This window comes from Aquila chrysaetos, chromosome 2 (genome assembly GCF_900496995.4).
Source record: "Aquila chrysaetos chrysaetos chromosome 2, bAquChr1.4, whole genome shotgun sequence".
Classification (NCBI taxonomy): domain Eukaryota; kingdom Metazoa; phylum Chordata; class Aves; order Accipitriformes; family Accipitridae; genus Aquila; species Aquila chrysaetos.
In genome coordinates, this window is record NC_044005.1 from 39,092,663 (window position 1) to 39,112,561 (window position 19,899).

General features: G+C 41.4%; 1 protein-coding gene across 4 annotated transcripts in view; it reads right to left on the bottom strand.

Moving 5' to 3' along the window:
* DCAF5 (DDB1 and CUL4 associated factor 5) overlaps nt 1-19,869 on the bottom strand; it is a 76,943-nt gene extending 57,074 nt beyond the window's left edge. Inside the window, exons 1-4 of one of the 4 annotated variants that reach the window (XM_030007405.2) lie at nt 19,610-19,869; nt 8,667-8,810; nt 4,356-4,392; nt 1,854-1,993 (exon numbers count right to left, since the gene is read on the bottom strand). In XM_030007405.2, the coding sequence (XP_029863265.1) occupies nt 1,854-1,993; nt 4,356-4,392; nt 8,667-8,810; nt 19,610-19,823 (535 nt within the window). In that variant the 5' untranslated portion in view covers nt 19,824-19,869. Of the gene's footprint in view, nt 1-1,853; nt 1,994-4,355; nt 4,393-8,666; nt 8,811-10,177; nt 12,598-16,436; nt 16,921-19,432; nt 19,511-19,609 lie in introns of those variants that run through there. The other 3 variants (XM_030007409.2, XM_030007410.2, XM_030007407.2) reach the window with 3 other exon arrangements.
* Nucleotides 19,870-19,899: the final 30 nt, after the last annotated feature.

Here is a 19,899-nt window from a genome sequence, read left to right on the forward strand (position 1 = left end):
CAGGTAGTTCTCCTAACAGGGACAGATCTCTATGGTGTAGAGTTCAGGAGAAGGCAATAAAGGAGCATTTCATCATTTCTAATTCGGAAGCCATATTCAGTGTCTGGTCTCATCACTTGGATATTATGAAAACAGAAAAATAGGGATGAAGTGACACTTGGGTTTACCAAAGGTAAATTAGTCACATCAGACTAATTTGATCTCTTTCTTTGATAAAGTAAAAGTGGTAGATCTCATGAGGACTAAATTCACATGTGGTATAGTATCAAGCTATAGCTAACTATAGGCAGTTGGGATTAGCAAAGGGAGTTGCATGGATTAAGAAACTGGCTGAAGGGAAGACAACAGTTCACTGTGCTAGTAAGGGACTTCTGAGCTAGAGGGAGGTTATTAATGAGTTCCTCCAAGACAAAGAAGAGACATTATAGATATTTTTATTAAAGTCTGTGATATACATATACTGTGTGCATTGTTCTTCAGAATGTTTTAATAAAATTACCAGATGGAAAAGAGATAAGGGGTATCCCAATTGCACAAGAGAACCAGAATTCACAGTAAGAATCAGACTACTGAAAACTGAATGCAGTGCTAGTATATTTTTTATTTAAACAAAGGCAGTATGCCTGGGGTAGGGAGGGCATCAATAAGCAATCTACTCTGAGTATTCTGGTTGGGCTTATCAAGACAGACCTAATTCTGGTTCATGTTCAATAAAGCCCCTGTGACACTAGTGGCTCTCAAAGACTCCTATGAGACTATAAAGTATGTCCTGTTTCAGCTTTCATTTCCTAGTCAAAATGGGACAGAATCACAGTCTAGAAAAAGTCATCAAATTCACTAGGTATGGAAAAAGCTAATTCAGTTAAACAGCAACTTTGACCCAACAACAAATGTGTACAAATTGACACAAAATACATAATCTGGATTTCATTGCCATAAACCACTTTCCTGTAAGACCAGTAGAAACTGTGAGTTGAGGCAATCGCATTTAATCAGCTTACAAAAAAAGATGAAAGTTTATTTTAGCTATGAAGGAAGGGAACCAGATTCTGTACTCCTGCAGATTGCTCAGTTTTAAATTCTCAGCTTTGTGCCCTCTAGGATGGTGTAAACTCACAGCTTCATTTACGGAGTATAACTTAAGTATTCACATACTGAAATTCAATTACTAAAGTATTCCTCTCCAAATTTATGTAACTACAGTTCTAAACTGAGATTCTTCAGCCTTAAAACTGCAGCTGTAAAAACACAAATTGCGGTGTTTTGAGAAGCTGCAGGTTTGTTACATAAATCAACAGTATTCAGTTCTGGTTTAGAAAACAAAGATTGAAGTAATAATTCAACTTCACTGTTATCACATAAGGGCTCTAAGTTTCCATACAACCAGGAAACATTATGAATAAGAACAATTCTCAGTGTCACATGGAAGTATATAAACAGCTTTGGAAAATTATTCAAATCTAAGTAACAGCTTTCTAAACATCCAAATTTTTTTTATCCCAGGCTATAGACAAAAACAAAAACAAAAAAATCCACATCGATTTCAAGTTTAGCAAGACATTTTTATTGAGGAAACATGTCCTCCACTGCTTCTTTGCTCAAGTTAAAACCTATTCATACCAAGTTCTATGCTATGCTGCACTATATGCTGGTACTTCATGAAGTCATTTAAGACAGTAACACTGAACTGTAATGACCAGGGCTTGTCTGTCACTGGCCACAAGAATTATGCCTCACTTTCACCCTTCTCCAACACTCCTTATCTTGATTGTCCCAGATAAACATAACTTTTCCCTTCCCTGCTTTGCCCAAATTCTTCCTAAATCAATGATCTTTCCCATTACAGATCTCACCTCCATGGGAAGACTCTCGGATGTCCCAAATAAGAACCCGGCCATCATCTGATGAACTGGCAAAGATGTTGTCATTTACGGGGCTCACTGAAAGGCCATACACTGCATCTTCATGGGCAAATACATCCAAGGTCTCAGTGCTGGAAGAGACACACACAATATTATCATTTCTCCTTCTTTTGCTGTTGTTTTAAAAAGCAAAGTATTTACCGCTTTATCTACCTAGTAATACTTGACAAGGTGACAAGGTTTATGTAATTACAGAAGAAGACCCTTGTGTTTAATTAGAGGAAAAAATAACCCACAAGTCCATGTAGAGTGACCAAGATGTCATGCTATGATGGAAAAAAAAAACCCTCAGACCAAAACCCACACATTAAAAACTTCAGATACTGCAAAATGCTATGGAAATCACGTTGTATTAGATTAAGCTTGGGAGGAGGTAATGGGAAAGGGAAAGAGGTCTTGGGAGCTGAGGACTAGATTTTTACTACTTAATGTAAAAAGGAAAAAAAGACAGAAATTCATTCTTTAATACAGGCTTCTGTATAGTCCAAACGTTCAGTTGAAGCTCACAAAAGAGCAACTTTCCAGCTGGCTTTTTTAGTAAGTTTTCTTGGTTCTCCACGATAGACCAGACCTATGCTTTTTCCATGTAGAAAAAGCAGCAAAAAAGAACAAAATAAAAATAAGTCCACTGAAAGTACCTAAATTTCAGCCATTCCACAGCTATAAAAAACCCCATTCTCCGTTAGTTTCCCAACTTTTTAGATCATTTAAAAAGGAGGAAATAGTGGCATGGAGAGGCCAAAAGCTAAAATACTATGACAGAAAAAATTCTGGGGTTTTATTTCTTTGGCAAAATCCCTTTATTTCTTTAGAGAATACACTTTGTATACAATCCCTATACCTCATGGAAACTCCACCAAAGAGATCCCACGTAAAATCAATGTTTTGCTCTCATGGCAACTGATGTTCTTAGTGACAGATCTACTAATTCGGTCTCATGGACCATTAACAGAAAGGCCAAAAAAAGCAGTAACAGAAAAAAAACATTTAAAAGTATGAAAAAGCAGTTGATAGACCAAGTGTTATCGTTCAAGACGACAGAGTAACTTTCTACAGAAATCAATCAGAATTCAGTGTGTCAGACTAGTAAGGTTTCTTTCAGAAGATCACACAAATAGCCTTACAGGAATCAATGCTGTGTGGATTACAACTGGACATAGCATACCTAAAAAACCCCTGATAACAAAAGCACTTTAAAAATACATACATATGAAAAAGACTTGCTAAAACATCTAAGCAAAACATAGCAGGAAAAAATGTGTTATACAGAAAATTGTCAAGGACAAAGATCTTGTAGGAGCTTGAAAAGTCAGAACACAATAAACACCAGCATCTAAAATTGACATTTCCCCATTTAATTAAAACAACAAAACCAGAACACCAAACAAAAAACCCTCCCAAAACCAAACACAAACCCCCAAATGAAAAAAAAAAAAAAGGCACAAAACCCACCCCCCCTCCAAAAAAAAGAACTAGAAGAGTAAGACAAAGTTACTTTTGCCCAGCTCTCATGTAAGATTTATACAAGAAGTAGATATAAGGTATGATGGAAGGCAGATGTACACTGATCAGTTCAATGCAAAAGGCTTTGGACAAACCTAGCAAGAAGTATGTCCAAACTGTGTTAACCAGGATTCAGGCAACTCAAAAAGATTTAAGGTTTTATATTTCTCTGTTCTTACATATATCTCTTCCTGCTTTTTCTTTACACTTGATTTTCTTGAGTTCATGTTATTTAAATGGTCATTGCTTAAATCTGTAGAAGTTATTAGTACAGACCAAAATTTTAACTTTATAGTTTTTCTACTTCAAAAGCAGTAAGCTCAAAAGACATGATATCTAGAGAACTCCAATCTAATACATTACCACTACTGTATTAATTATACTTTGATTAACAGCCTAATCTTGATGTAGCACAACAAAACCTAATTCCCAACTGCTTTGCAGTTTTGGTAAAAAGTAAGTATCAAAATAAATATGCTTCACGTTAGTGTGGAGAATCAAGCACCCGCACCCAAAGTTTTAAAAGGTAAGTAGGTAGGCCAAGCACTAGCTATCTTAAATACAAGTCAGGTGAGTGTTTTGAAAAACAAAACAAAAAGCCCATATGTGTCACAATACTTGTACATGTGCCAGAATAATCTGGCTCTGAATCCACTCAGAACCTACTAAACTGCCTTCTGGAAAGCATATGTATTTAATAACCATTCTCTTTCTGAAGGTTAAAACGATGCAGAACCCAAGTGCTGCAAAAAAATGGGGTGATGGGAAATACTTCATTCCAGATATGAATTTAGATAAATAAAAAGTATGTTTCAGGATTAAAACACTGTGATCTTCTCCCAGACCATTCATTTAAAACAGAAAGTGCCTCCAGTAAGTTGACATTAAGGGAGCTCTTGAAGCAGTGGAAACACAAACTGTGTTATTTACCTTTCAACATCATGGAGTATAACTTGCTCATCATTGCCTATAAAGAGAAATATAAACACTTAACATCATGTTCCAGTGGTTAAAAAGCATTAGAGTGAAAAAAAATAGAAAACAATAAATGTGTTTTTTTTTTAATTTTCTATTTCAAAAACAAAACTGAAGCAGAGAGAAGACCAGTTCAGTTGCCAAGTGGTCAGCCCTCTGCTCAGTTATGTGAAAGGCTCCATGTGACATTTCCAGACATGATCAAATACACCAATCCATTCCATCTGCTACTGCTCAACAAGTAATTCTACTTAACTGCGTTACTGATCATTCTTTGTTCAGTTTCAGCTTGAGTTTTGGGACATTTGCAGTAAAGAGAAGACTATTATATGAAGCAGCAGAACACCTTTAACTCTCATGTGAATACACCTTTCTTCCTGCTCAGAGGATGCTCCATAAAGAGATAATGGAAGGTGAAAAGAGAGACCATAAGCAAAATGCACTGGGCTCCCAGCTCAAATGCTGCCAGTTCACACTGTCAGCGTTCAGGGGTTTGCAACCGTTGAGAAGGCACAAACATGACATCCAGTGTCATTTCTTTTGCATTAACAAAAAACAAACCAAGTAACCAGACAATCATGTCACTTTTCTTTGATCACATCCATTGAATACAATGGAAACTAACCACATGCATGCAGACTAAGAAGGTCACAGCTACAAAGTAATTCCACTGGCTCATGCAGTGTTTTTCAAGCTATATCAACAGAGTGGTTTTTTTTAGTCTTTGCACTGAATATTAATTCATCTAATTTGGCAACTCCTCTTTAGAAATATTTAGGGAGACACACATTTATACTTAATTCAGAAGAAAAAAACAGAAAGCCCAGTGTCACATTTTTATGCTCAGTATGTCTTTGGAGTTGCGATATCAAGTTGTGAAGCCTTCCTAATGTACACCAAAGCCAGAGGTTCAGAAGGAGCAACATTTCATGTTATGATTCTTAAGTGTTTGGCTGACTCAGTTTTCATTTATCCCATACACATTTCAGTTTGTATTCTGTCCCAACAGAAGAAATATGAGAAAGTTTCTCTTTGACTAATGAGGTGTGAGATTTTTCTACATCCACTTGCTCTTTGCACAGGCACCTAGTTAAATCGGGCCAGCCTTAGATTACTGCAGTAGCTCATCTTTTCCGTGGTACAATAAACAAGTCACTTATGTGTAAGTGTCCTTTGATCATTAACTGCAATGGAAACTGCCCATTATACATTACAGGCAAGGTTTATACCTAGTAAAACTATTCTAATGCCTATGTATTTCACCAGTGAATAAGGTAGTCTAGTTTCCCCAGTGACAAAATTTCCTCCAGCAGACACTCCTGCACCTCACTCTCCATACAGTATGAACATGAGAATCATTCTAGATGCCTGGCTTCAGGCCTCTAGTCATCATGGGATCAATCTTCCCTTCCATCACAAGCTCCAAAATGGGAAAAAAAGAATGAAAGGAGGGGGTGTGTGGAATAACCACTGCTTCTCTCTTGTTTTGTGTGTGGGAGGAGAAGGTGGTGATAAAAATCTAACCACAAACTGCTTGGTTGCTTCTGGTAAGGATTCATCCCTGCACAAAATGTCACTGCTGTTCAGCCCAGTAGGGTTCCCACTTAGTGTTTTATTTAACACAAGAGAGTTCATTCTTCATTGAGAATAACTCGGTTGTAATTGTATATGCAACCCTCCCATTTATAATCTCTCTTGTTTTGATAACTGCAGTTACAACGATCACAAAGACAAGAAGTATCTGCCATTCCCTTCAATTACACCTGTGAGGATGAAATACTGCAGAGCACATACAGAGGAGCACAGTTAAGGTGGCCTAAGCCCCATATCTGTCACATCAGGCCCCTACAGAAACAAATTCAGTTCCCTGTAGGTTTATTTCAGCTTTTCATTTACTTAACACTAAATGCAAAAAAACAGTCCAGTTTGCAAAAAAACAGTTTACTAAGAGGGGATCTTTCATTTCAAATGCTGCTCTACTCTCAGTGCATGTGGACAAGGAAGGACAACAGTATTCTTCAGGGATGGGAACTTCTTTGCTATCTTGAGACAGTTTTTTTTCTCCAGAGATTACATGTGGAACACTGTCCACTCAGTTCCTGCCTTCCATTTTTGCAATGGCTACATGTGGTGCTTGCTACACATGCACTCCTTCAAAGCAAAGAGCTTTGAAATTCCTTGGATGCAATCCAATTTGTACTGAAGTGGAAAATCCTTTCTCTTCTGCTATCAAGAGCTCCTTTAGGGAAAGGTCGTCAGATCCTAAGTCATGAGTCATTGGCAGCTTTATTTAAAGAATGAATTGAGTCCTGTGCACCTTGTGCTTGTTTCCATACTCTCATTTTTAGGGTTTTTTTGAAGTATTTCAACTTCCATGATTTGAATACAAATCCAACCCCTCCATAATGAGGATGGTGACAACCAATAGATCTTAGGACCCACAATTCTTTCAGACCTTTTAAGAATCTCCCAGAACATTGTTGAGTGAATAAATATAGTTAGCCCCATTTTACCGACACAGATAAAACAGATGGAACATCTAGGCCATGCAGCAAAATGACTCTTTACAAGGGATCCAAGAGTCAGACTCACAGCCCTTGCAGATGAGCTCTGTGAATCTTGGTGGAGCAGCTGAAAGAGTTCCTGACTCCTCCAATGGAAATAATTTCTGGCAGAGGCACAGTGTGTTTATGCAAACTGGAGGAGGAAAAAGAGATGAGAACGGCCAGTTTGTCTGTGCGTCAGCTGTCACAGCTCATCTAACCTGGCATCTTAGCAAAAATCCACCATAATCAGTGATGTACATCTTTAACTGAAGGTGTTAACTGCAGTGGCAAGGTACAGTCAAACTACTCTGCTGCCCTCCTGTGAAAACAGTAGCTTCTGACAGCAGGCCCCAATGGACGAAGGGTTGAGTTGGACATGAGAAAATACCATTACAGCTGGTCCAGCAAGATTTGGCACAGTTCATTCCTTGAATATTCATATAAGGTTCCATTTGTCTGAATTCAAACTAAAGTAAAACAGACTCCAGCCCAAAATGTCATTGGAATCACTCATGCAGATACATTTACTTGAAGACAGTGTAGACTGCTGTCTTTCTCATAAAACAAACAGCAGTCCCCAAAATCAGAAGATAGGCATTACTATTCGACATTTTTGGGGTTTTCTCCACTTGAGAAGTATATCTGAATCATTTCATCCTTAAAATTTGTCACCATCTTAAGCTTTGTCATGCCTTTTTTTTTTTTTTCTAAGGGATGTTATAGTTTTAACAGTGTTGAAGGATGGGAAGCTTCCACCATTCACATGCGCTTAGAATCAATTTATAGCACTGATTTGCTGTTCACAAATCTTGGTTCAAAAAGGTAATGAAGGGCTCTGACAAAGTAGTCTCATAATATCCTAAAATAAGTCTAGCTGTATGTTAACAGACATACTGATGAAAGATACAAATTCCTGCCCATTCTATTATCATGTCAGATAGAGGAAATGAAGTACAGCAGAAAATGACACTGACTGCATTTTGACAGTCTTGCACCTTTTTCTTCTCAATTCAATTTTACTCCCTACCTCAATACTTCAAAAAAATCAAGTGGTGAAATGAACCTAAATTCTAGGGATTATTACCCCAGAACAAGTACATGTCCACTCTCCTTATGTTAGTTTTCAGACTGAATTAAACTTTCTGTTAAAAAGTGGATTCATATTAAAAAAGATGAAGAATATCAAGGCCAATTAGAGCCCAATTGCCAACAGTTCTAAAAGGAAGACACTTATCTAGTGACGAATGAGGTCTGAGACAAAGTGATCCACCAATAGATGGCAATAGCCCTTCATTAGCCATCTAAGGGTGCATTAAAATCACCTAGGAGCAGCACAGATTTTCAAGCATCAGGCTTGAGTGCCAAAGAGGATGCAGAGTTTGCTCTCAGTACAGCTAAGAGGGAATAACACAGACCATGTTCCACAGTCTGTGGCACAAGTGGGGGCAGATTGGACCCAGGATTCTCCTGACAGCTCAAGACATGATGCGCTTACACCAGGGTTTGGGAAAGGAAAAGCATGACAAAATTGAAAATGTTGTGCTACCTAAAGATTTCCCTGTTCCCAAAGAACCTTCAGCTGCTGATTAAGGACACCTTCCAGATCCTTAAGGGACTGGGAAAAGACCTTTCATGTGTGGCAGGATCTTGTTCATGGCTTCTACTCTAAGGCATTCACAGTGCAAACCCCTGTGAAATCAGGGTGCTCTTCCTTCCTTACCTCCAGAGAACACTTTTGTATTGCCACTGTTGAAAGCTAGGCAGAAGATATTAGAGTGATGCTCCCCTTTCAGCTGAACTGGTTTGACTCTTGAGTGGATGGCTTCTTCCATATGCCAAAGTAAGACCCGGCGGTCATCCCCTCCTAAAAGACAGAAAGGAAATGTGCATTACTGCCTGAGCCATGTGTAAATTGATGACAGACAAGTTATTTAACTCTACAGTTATTCATAAAAGGCTTTGCCGAAACCCTAATTAGCATTAAAAAATTATACCTCGCAAGGGTTTGGATATATAGACGCGCATTTACATTAAAATGCCATGCAGTCAGGTATTTAATTAGTATTAACGAAAACAGAGGAATCAGCAGGAAAAGTTTGAATTAAACAGCTGCTGTTCTGCCAACACAGTGACAACCTAAAGCAACCTGGAGACTCAGAATTTTACTGGTATGTAAAATTCTGTGGCAAGCTGTAGAAGAATTACATGCCAAATTAACATAAGCATGTTGGCAAAATGCTTCTACAGCAACTCCTTGTCGCCAGCATCCCTTATGTTATTCATAAAACAGGAGCTTTTTTCCTGCCTTTCACCGACAACTGTATCTCCTCTAGCAGTCTTTGCAAAGCCTTCATAGCCTAGGTTGGCTACAGGACTGACATGCAGCCATAAAAACATTTTACTGAAGCATTCAGAAGTCTTCAGCATGCACAATTATGTCATGCTTTGAGATCTATAAAGGTTAAGACAGACATTTGTAAGGTGAACTCCTGACAAAGAGAATAACTGGGAAAAAGAAGTTCAACTCTCTTGCTTTACAGCTTGCTGTGCTTCTAATTTCTTGCCTAGGTGCAGTTCTCAGTTCAGAGCTCTATGCACAAATATATTTAAGTGCCTCCTTCTCTGTCTGGTAAACACACAGATATAACAAATATTAGACTCTGTTCATGCTTCAATTGCATTAAACTATTGTTTATTACGAAGAGAAAAAAATTCAAGATACTATTGTATTAGACACTACTCTCAATATCAATTTTGAATGCCTGTAAAAATCTGAATAAAGCTTCTTGAAGTCAGACTCAAAATATTTTTGGTATCTGTCTTTAATAACAAATGAAAGAGAATGGCATCACAAGTCAAAAGTGCCACTAGAAACATGCTGAGTTCAGTTAAAACATTTTACTGCTTCTTTGCACAATCAAAAGCATAAACTCGGCTCCTTCTGAGCTGCTATCCAAAAGGAAAAAGGCATGGAACAGAGACAAAAGGAAACTGAAATTAATTCATCTGCAGTTTACTTCAAGAAGAGGTAAATGCATAAACAGAATTCATGACTACTGTTAATCAGATTTCTTAAACCTTTTTACATCATATGATGCTATTAAGAAGTTTTCCCATGGAACTGAGTTATGTCAAACATCCTTTAAGTTAACAGTCTCTCAGCCTTTAAGTCTCCTAACAGATTTTATGATAATCACTTTGATAGACAGTACAGCTGCATATTATGCTTACCCATGCTCCATGAATAATTGTGTATTCCTCCTCCTGATTTTGTACTTTACAGAGCAAACAAGAACACATGATAAAAAGATTCGTGATGCATTTGATAACTACTGGGAATAAGAGTCAAATGTGATGGGTCCAGAAAAACTCACAATAATTTATGGTCAACTAAACTAATGGGACCTTAGATTCCTTTCTGTCTAGAAATAGAAGTTGTATTTGCACCTTAGTGATTGCACATGAGCTAGTAATAAGGATACACAGAAATACATGACTGCTGAAACATATGACCACGTTAGTCACACTAAAATCAAGAAGTGATTGTCACATTTAAAGTGGTTACTTTCCAAAGCTGCCAACAGCCAGGTCTTAATGTTATCACGACCTGTCAAACAATTTAAGCAACATCTGAGGCTGGTGAACAGCAATATTGCTTCTATCAGACTACATTTACTGTCTTTCAAGACTTCTGTAAAAGACATTTCAGGGCAAAATATAATAACATACTGTTGCTAATTGTTACCATAGTAAACCAATTTGCAAAACCACTGCAGTAAGTCTACACATCCTCCTACCTGATGGCACAGCCATCTAGGTGTCTCACTTTAACAGCAAACTCATACTCATTTCCATTACCCACCTAGTCCAGATACAAACAAAAACAATTAAGATATCCAAAGACAACAAACATTACTGTGGTTTCCAGCACACATACAGTATGGTAGGAATGGGATAAATTGCAACCTGTGCAGAAAAGTCTTTCACAGTGTTAAAGTTGCCACTACCTTCTTTTTTACAAGTTTCTACACCTTAGTGCCTGCTTCCTCTGCCTCCAGCTTAGAAACAACTCTTCCTACCGAACCCAAATGTCTCTCTCTTCCCAGACACCTAGATCTCCATGAGACTTTGGTACAAAGGGCCTCACTATTGAGGCCCAACACTACAGCAGCCTGAGAACTCTGTTTGCCTTTGTGGTGGCACATGTTCCACAGTTTAGGAGCTTTTAAATGCTCCCCACACTCATGCAACCCTGTCCCTTCTCCATCTATGTATTGTCTTGCACATACTTGTCTTTGAGAACTTCTACACACGTTTCATGCCTCAGTTTTATTCCTCTCATACCCCACTGAGACAGAAAAGTTTAATAAAATGATAATATTAACTGGACTGGAAGAGTGCTCCCTTCTAACTCCAATTCAACTATTCCAGAAATACTTCTGACTTAAGGCCAGTTCCACCAAAAAGAAAAAGCCTCACCAATGTGTCCAGTCACAGAGGATTTGTGGCAGAAAGACACTTTACCAGTCTCTACATTCTCATACAAAAGAAAAAGAAGTATTAAGTCACAGGCAAATATACCCAAGAAAAGTCAACTCTTACATGACTGAAACCAGGAGAGGTGCGAACCAGCAAATGCAATCTCCACTACCAAAACTTGACTCTTAGAATAAGAGGGAAGAAAGGAGGGAGGCACACATGTATGGACAGGTATACAGGGAGACAGGAAACAAAATGTAATATATAGAGCTTTTACACTCTGTAGAAAAGAAGCACGATTCGTCAGACACAAAGTGCATGCACATCATGCAACAAAAGTTACAAGTCTGAGAATTATAGGAAATTCCAGGCCTATAGCATTCATTTTGTACAGTTGATCAGTGAATGCAGATTAATTAAAATGCTTTCAATTTATGGTGGATTTATTGTGCACATACACCAATTCTACAACATGTGAAGCAGAAGCCACTCAACACTTTTCAAAAAGCACTGGACCCACTGCACAAACTTCTGATAACTCTGCAATGCTCTCCAAAGAGAGTAACTGTGTGTATGGCAAGGGTATGTTCTTGACATCATACAGAGCATATATCAACAGCAACAGGTTTACTACACACCTGCAAAACCTGGATATATGGCCTCATATGAAAATACCTTAGCCACCAAGGCTCCACACGTGGATTTTCCAGAAATTGAAGCCCCACATAAAGTGTTGAGTTTGTAATTTTTCAGTTCATGGTGTCAGAAGCAGCAAGTTTGACATCTTCAAGGTGGAAATAGCTTCACTTCCATCTTATTTTGCTGATTCTGTTTAGGACTGCATGACTGACAATTTGAAAAGTAAAAGTTTGTGTGACCCAGCTAAGAATCATACAATGCCATTCTATAGTTACTTTTCAAAAAGGAACCACATTTTGAAAGATTTAATTAGTCAAGTACTTCAGTGTTCATTATGGGTCAAACCTGCTTCCACATTCAAAACCAAAGTGCAGCAGGAAGAGAAGTCAGGCCAAAGAAGTATTTGTGGTCAGAGAGGCTGGAAATTTTATCACCTTCCCATATTACTCTTGATGTAGAGAAGAGCAGTATTCCAATTTTTTTTTACAAGCACACATGAAAGAAAAATACACAAACACACCTTTCTTCCCTGCCCCAAGTCACTGGAAGACTTTGTTAATGCTTTGGGCCTTCTGACTAATGTTGATGAGACATAGGCAAGATTAAGGAATTCTACCCAGAAGATACATAACAGAACATACCTAAAAAGAAAGCTTGCATTTCAGATCTTGGGATACTTATGCTGAAATAGATTCTTAACTAGACAAACACTTTGTGTTCACCCTTGACAATCTTCTAGCTCCTGTGGACCGGAAGCGGACCTCCCTGAAGAATTAAAAATGCCTTGTCTTCTTCACAGTTTGCCCCCTTCAGAATGGTTTGTGCATGCTGTATACCCCAAGATTTGGGGGGAAAAACAAACAAACAAAAAGGGTTCCCCCCCCCACGTTATTTCTTTTGGGTTTTGGCTTTGGATTTGGGGGGGGGTTGTTTTGGGGGCTTTTTTTAAGTAGCACAAACACTATAGGTAGAATATGCCTATTCTAGATAACTGAATAGGTCCCAAATGACTCAGCATGCCATATATTTCAGCACAACAGTTCACTGCCTCCACCGTTCCTACACCAAAGCATTCTAGTTTCACCCTGCTTTTGGACTAGTTCTTCCCAAAAAAGTTTCCTGATCTGGTTATCTTCTAAATAGGTAATCACTAAATTTATACATAATTAAATTTGGAATAAAAGTCTACCTCACAGTAACAGTGGTCTAACTGTAGTCCAGGGCTGTTCTTATTAGTCCTAAAATGGTTCAAAGTGGGCCAGAAGATACCCTTGCCAAAAGCAAATCTAGCCTAAACAGTATCTGCGTAGCTCATGAAACAAGCTCGAGTTCTTGTGTGCTAACAGAAGCACTTCAAAAATCACACCAGTTAGGACTTAAAAACTGCAGTTTTAAAGTGCATCAACCTTGCTGATTGTGGACAAAACTCAAGACCACTACTCCTCTTTGTCTCCCATATACCAGGTCCAGTCACTGAAGAACCTACATGGCAAATGGGCAAGACTTCTAAATCATAACATAAAAGATTAATCTTATTGCTTGTTTCTACTCAAGAAGTTACATGAATCACAGAAAGTCTGATTGGATGGTATTTCAAGAAGTTGATCGCTTAGTTGACCCCTGGCCATGGGCAAAAGGCCAGACTGTGTCAGAATTATTCCCAGTAGATGTGTGTCTAGTTTGTTCTTAAAAAAACCACCAAGGTAGATTTCACACCCTCCTTAGGCAGCCTATTTCAGTGCTTCATTATCCTTGCCATTAGGCAGATCATCCTAATATCTAGCCCAAGGGTGCAGTTTGACATTACATATAATCCCACTCCCCCTTGCCATGTGCTCCTGCTATTTTCCCTCCCATTGAATTCAGTGGTGATGCAGCCAGAGGACAAGTAGGTTAAAGAAGGTGACCTGATAGAAAAATCAACTGCTGGACAAACAACCTCTCCCTCCCTATTCCTTCCCCCTGTTCAGATGCTTCCATCATACCAGCTTTAACCTTTAAAAATGCCACATTACAAACAACAGAGAGGAAAAATAAGTGAATGAACTACAGGATGAAGTGGAAGTATAAGATCAAACACCATCCTAAAATCTTTCTTCCTATAATTTAAGACCATTTCTTTGTCCTATTCGCAGTGGACAAAGAAGAGTTTACAACTTTATGTAATAATAATTAAAAACACTTATATGCATCTTAAGATTTGCATCTCTACTCAGCTTTTCTTTCTGTAGACCAAGTGGACCCCTTTCTTTCAGCCTTTAATTTTTCTAGACCTCTGATCATTCTTCATACCCTCTTCTAAACTTTCTCTAGTTTGGCCATACCTTTCTCAAAGTACAGTGCCCAAAATTGAGCACAGGGCTCCATCTGAGGCCCCAACAGCACCAAATAAAGCAGGATTACTTCACATGCTTTATCATGTCTGATATTTATGTTGTGATCTGCTATCACATTTGGATCCTCTTTACATGACTATGGTCTAGTCTCCATAGCATATTTGTAGAGTTGACCACTTCTATTTACATGCTGTAGTTTGCACTTGTCCCTGTCAAACCACATGACATTTTTTCCCAGGTAATGTCTATTAATTAACTTTAAATTCAACTCCTATCTTCTAAAATTATTGCTGCCTTTCCTGGTATCATCTTTAAATTTTATAATTTCTCAAACATTTATGAAAATATCGCATAGTAACTGGACCTAAGATCCCTCTTCACACAGAATTCTGCTTGATACAAAAAGACTAAGATCAAGACTGCCACTCTTCAGAACAAACTTGATACACAATCCCCTTACTTCAGAAGTAATATTCCACTACCTTTGCTAAAGTTACCTCATTCCCCTGTTTTAGGCTCATGCTCCTTCATATTTACATGGCAACCAAATGACAAATGAATTTCCAGTGCTTTCTTGCATCCCTACAAATTTACAATCATAGAAGAGCTATTAATTTTTGCATTATCTGGTGAGGGAAAAAGAAGCCAAGAGAAAAAGAACATATGCATGGATTAAGTAAGCCTCAGATTACAGTACTTCCCAGAAGTTATCTTGAAAGTGCAGTTTAAAGTAGGGAAAAAAAACCTGGGAGGTTCTGATAAAGATACTCATGTTTGTAAAAGATAGCAGGCATGAAAAATGACAGTCAGATAAACAAACAGGAAAACATATCCACCAAACTTGAGGATGGGAGAAAGAAAGCCTGTTACACAGACTAAGTAAAGAAGATTTTTAATAAGCTAAATTGCAGAAGGAGATGCTTGGCATATCTGAGGGAAGAAGTCAGTTACATATCATTGCATGGTAAATATAATTTCCATGCACGGACAGTCATGTGTTTCTCAAACTGTTAAGAGAAAAATATCACCACCTAGTATATGAAATGTTGCAAAGACAGATTTTGTCCAATAAAATCTTTCAACTCCATCCAGCAGCTAGTTTTAACTAATTTCAGCCCACTTACACATTTCTTATAGGTTAAGCTTTCCTCTCCCCTTGTGTCATTCTACAGATAGGTCTTTTCTACTTGTCACATTGCATGTTCTCCTGCGTATCCACCTCCTCCTTTCATTTCTCTCAGTTTTCTTTAATTCTTGTCCTTATGCCTGTCCCTTCTTCTAGCACTCCTGCCCCAAAACATTAGTCTCTCTCTCTCTCTCTCTCTCTCTCTCCCCCCCCCCCCCCCCCCCCCTCTCTAAAGTGACACTGCTGAGTTCCACACAGGTACAGCAAAAGCCTAAAGACTGGCCCCCAACCCAACTTGTTGACCTCAAATCTTTTACTTGAAAACATGGTTAGGAACCAAATTAATTACTATTAAGTGTGTAATCTCCAATACAAGATTTAAAGAAGTTAAGGTACGAAAAAGTTTCAAACATGCTTTCAGAAGGCCTGCTGAGGCTTGTCTACACTGAAGCACTCTCCAAAATCCTAACAGGAAAACTATCTGGAACTGTAATATAAACCCTGTTTAAGCAGTTTGAAATGTTTACTGAAACAGTAATCATTAGCCTTACAGACTTGCTTCTGGGAGATACATTAAAAAAAAAATAATAATGCAGGACACATACCCAAGAAAAGCATTCCAGCCAATACAGCACAAATCTGGATGCAGGCTAGCATTTAAATGGCATCAGTATAGCCACTATGAATGCACTGTATAAGCTGTACTTAAACCAGCTCTAAAACAAGGTCTAAGTTGTTAACAAGTCCATCAGCTGAAGCAGACCCCTCTAGGTTAAGAATATACATATTAACCAAGACTGAACAACTGAAAAGACTGCTTGCACTCTTCCTTTTCACACACTCCAATATCCCCGTCAACTCTCTTAGCTGCTGTAAGTGCAGATGGAAGCATCTAACATCTCATCCATACCTCAGCACGCTGACTATTTTGAGGGAGGAGAGACCCACATGCCATCTATTCTAAGGCTTTATCTGCATTTGGAAGACTTCTGAAGCTTCAGAAAACTTCAAACTAGAGGCAGCTTATACTCTTCCTTTATCTTTCATCTGAGCTCTCCTTCTGTTTTTTTCTGCTTTTGCTATTTCTCAGAGTTTCAAGATTAAGTATGACCTTAAAAAAAAGGAGTGGTTTGGTGTAATTTTAATGAAGCCTGGGCTTATAATGGCATGAAATTTAACAGACTATCCATGAATCTTTCACCTTTTAATTTCTTATTCTTGACTGAAGAACAAAGCACCTGCCTGCTGTTGCTACATCACAAAGTATTCTAGATCTTACGGTCACAGATAATGTAAAACTTTGTTAAAAACAGTTACCGTAATTAGAGCTCTTCATTTTCTCAGGACATCAATACAAGGTCAGATTTAAGGTACTCTGTTCTTAATTATCCTGTATTTGTGCACTGCTAACACATGGAACTTCAGCATCCTCTTCCCACCCCTGCCTTTTTTTTTTTTCCCCCCCTCACTTGCTTCCTAGTCATTTAATGAAATTTAGGAGGGTAGAACTCTAGTACCATTTATCTCCTGCATATGGAGGAAAAGCTTACCCCCTTTAAACATTCTGTAGTTTTATGAGAAGTTAGGAAATTGAAAACTGGACATCATTTGAAAGCCTTCCTTTTATGTACACTTCTTTAGATGTCCACTTGATGGGAAATCTGCCTCCGTTCTCTCACTGCACCTACCTTGACTTAGGCAGCTTGGACAAAATTAGTTCTTAAAACTCCCTTCTAGCCCTCAACTTTTTATGCTTCCACCTAAAGAACGGATGTCAACATAGGTAAGTGCATCAATGATATGACAAGACCTGAAGTGTCTCCTGAGGCTTTCTCAAGCAAGAAGAACAGAAAATACTGATGGTGTTTCCATCACTTATTATGGAAAATAAAAAAGCAACAACAGATGCACTTGAGCTCTCCGTAGCACTTTACAAGTAGAAATACACAGCTCTACTTACTACTGGAGAAGGACCAGTACAAACCAGCATGCCAACTCTAGCACATCTGGGAAATTTAGAATAGATGAATCAGCATTCCCTTCCAACACACACGTGTATATACCTATATATGTGCATGTACAAATATATATATATGTATATCTCCGCGCAAGATAAATGGATGAGTATCTCAAAAGTTGCATGTGTAGATAGATAAAAGAATCCCTGACAGTAACACTAAGATCCTTCATGGGCACTTATTCTGGAAATCACTGGACTTACACTTTTAAGTTTCTTCAGGTAAGAAAGTTAAATTTAGGAAGGTCTCGGTGTATCAGCTTCCACTCCATGTTTATAAAGTGTTTTTATTCTGCCCTTGCTTAAAGGTAACCGAACAGCCGTAATAACTTTTTATTGAATCCCCCTGTTATTTCTGGAGTTATTACTGATACCTTTGTGTGACAGAGGCCACCTCTGCCCAGACACCACGGCAAGGCAATAAGCAGCCTGCTCAGCCATGCCCCCACCGCCTTCCTCAGTAGCCCCTGTCTCTATTTACAGCCCACCAGAGGGTGGCCACGCAAAACCGAGACCCTCTCGCCCCTCCTCCACGCCTTGGCTGGTAACTGGGCCATTACCCTCTTGCAAGCGGGGAGACCACTCTCAACAAAGCTGCCGCGGCCTGAAGCCAAGGAGCCCTGCAATTCCCCCGTGGGGTGTTGCCCCGCACGACAGGGAACGGGCCCTCCCCGCCGCAGCCCGGCCTCGGGGGAGGGAGCTGTCAGCAGCCCCAGCCCGCCGGAGGGCAGGGGAAGGGGGGCCGCTCCCTCCGGCCCGCTTTCCCCCCGACAAGGGCCGGGACGCGACGCCCCCCGCCGGCGGCCTGCAATGGACACCGCGCTCCGCGGCCTGTCCGCCCCCGGGGCGGGCGCAGCCCCTCCCGGGCTGGCACCCGTCTCCCCGCCGCCCCAAAGGGCTCTGCCCCCTCGCAGCGGGGCGCGGGGTCCCCCGGCTCGGCGGGAGCGGGGCGCCGCGGCCCCCCAAGGCCCGAGCCCTCGGGGCGCCGCGCCGTGCCCCGCCGCGGGCGGGATAGGCCCTCGATTGCCCGGCCTGTCGCTAAGAGCCGCCCGAGGAGAGCGCGGCCTAGCAGCGCCCGGCCAGGCCCCGGCCTGAAGTTGCCTCCTTCCCCCGCCGCCCCTCCGAGCCCGGAGGCGGGGAAGGAGGAAGAGGCACCTGCGCCAAGCGCTGCTGGGGGGGGGCAGGGGGGAGGCGGGCAGCCGGCCGCCGAGCCCCGCAGCCCCTCCCCGGCTGGGGGGAAGGGGGTGCAGAGCCTTTCCCCGTCCTCGGTGTCGCAGCTGATGTCAAGCCCTCGCCTCCCTCCTACCTGACAGCACACCCCCCCCCCCCCATGGCTTCCTCAGCCCCGGGCAACAGGGGGGGGACTTGAACCCAAAAAACATCCCCACGAAAATGACCCCCCCCTCCCCAAACGCGCCCTGCGAGGGGAGGAAGGGGAGGAACAAAACAAAACCCTACTCCCCTCCCGCAAAATAAGATTGGGGTTTGGAGGGGGGGCTGGTGGTCCCAAAGTGACCAGTCCCTCAAAAAAACCGATCCGGTTCCCCGCCCGACACCGAGCGGGACTGCCGCCCGCCCCCCGGCAGCGACCGCTGACCCCCGCCCATCCCCTGCTGGGCCGGCCCGGGCCACGGCGCTGACAAATGTCACCCGGCGCCCACAATGCACGCCGCGGGGTTGTTTCCCCTTCGTCGTCGTCGTCGTCCCCCCCAAAATAATACAATCCCCTTTTAAGGGGCAAAACACGCAAGCCATCAAATAAAGGGGCACCCCCAGCTTCCACCCCCGGCGCCCTGGAAACACTCTCGTAAAAACTTTGTCCAGGGCTCCCCCCCCCCCCCCCCAATAATAGTAGAATTTAAAACCTGTCAACCATTTTAGATCCCTACTTGGGAAACATTATTCCCGGGCACCGGTGGGTTTGAGAAACGACTCTGAGCGCCGCCGCGGCTCCCCTCCCCCCGGGCCGCGGGGGAGGCGGCCGAGGAAGAGGAGGAGGAGGAGGAAGCAGCTTTCTGGGGAGGGGGTGGCGGGAGGGGGCGAGGGACGGGGAGCGTTCGCTTTACCTGAGACCAGCCACTGGCCTCCATTGTTGGAGAATTCAATGGCATTGACACAGCCGAAGTGGCCCAGGAGGTCCTTCTTGTAGAGGTTCCTGCAGCCCCGCAGGCGTCTCCGCTGGAAGTCCTGGGTGAGCAGGGGGTCCCCCTCCAAGCCCCGCTGGGACAGGAACCCCACCACCGACCGCATGCTGCCCCCCCGGCCGCCTCTCCTCTTCATGCTGCCGCCTGCGCCGCTCCCCGCCGCTCCTTCCCCCGCCGCCCCTTCCCCCGCCGCCGCCTCCCCTCCCCCGCTT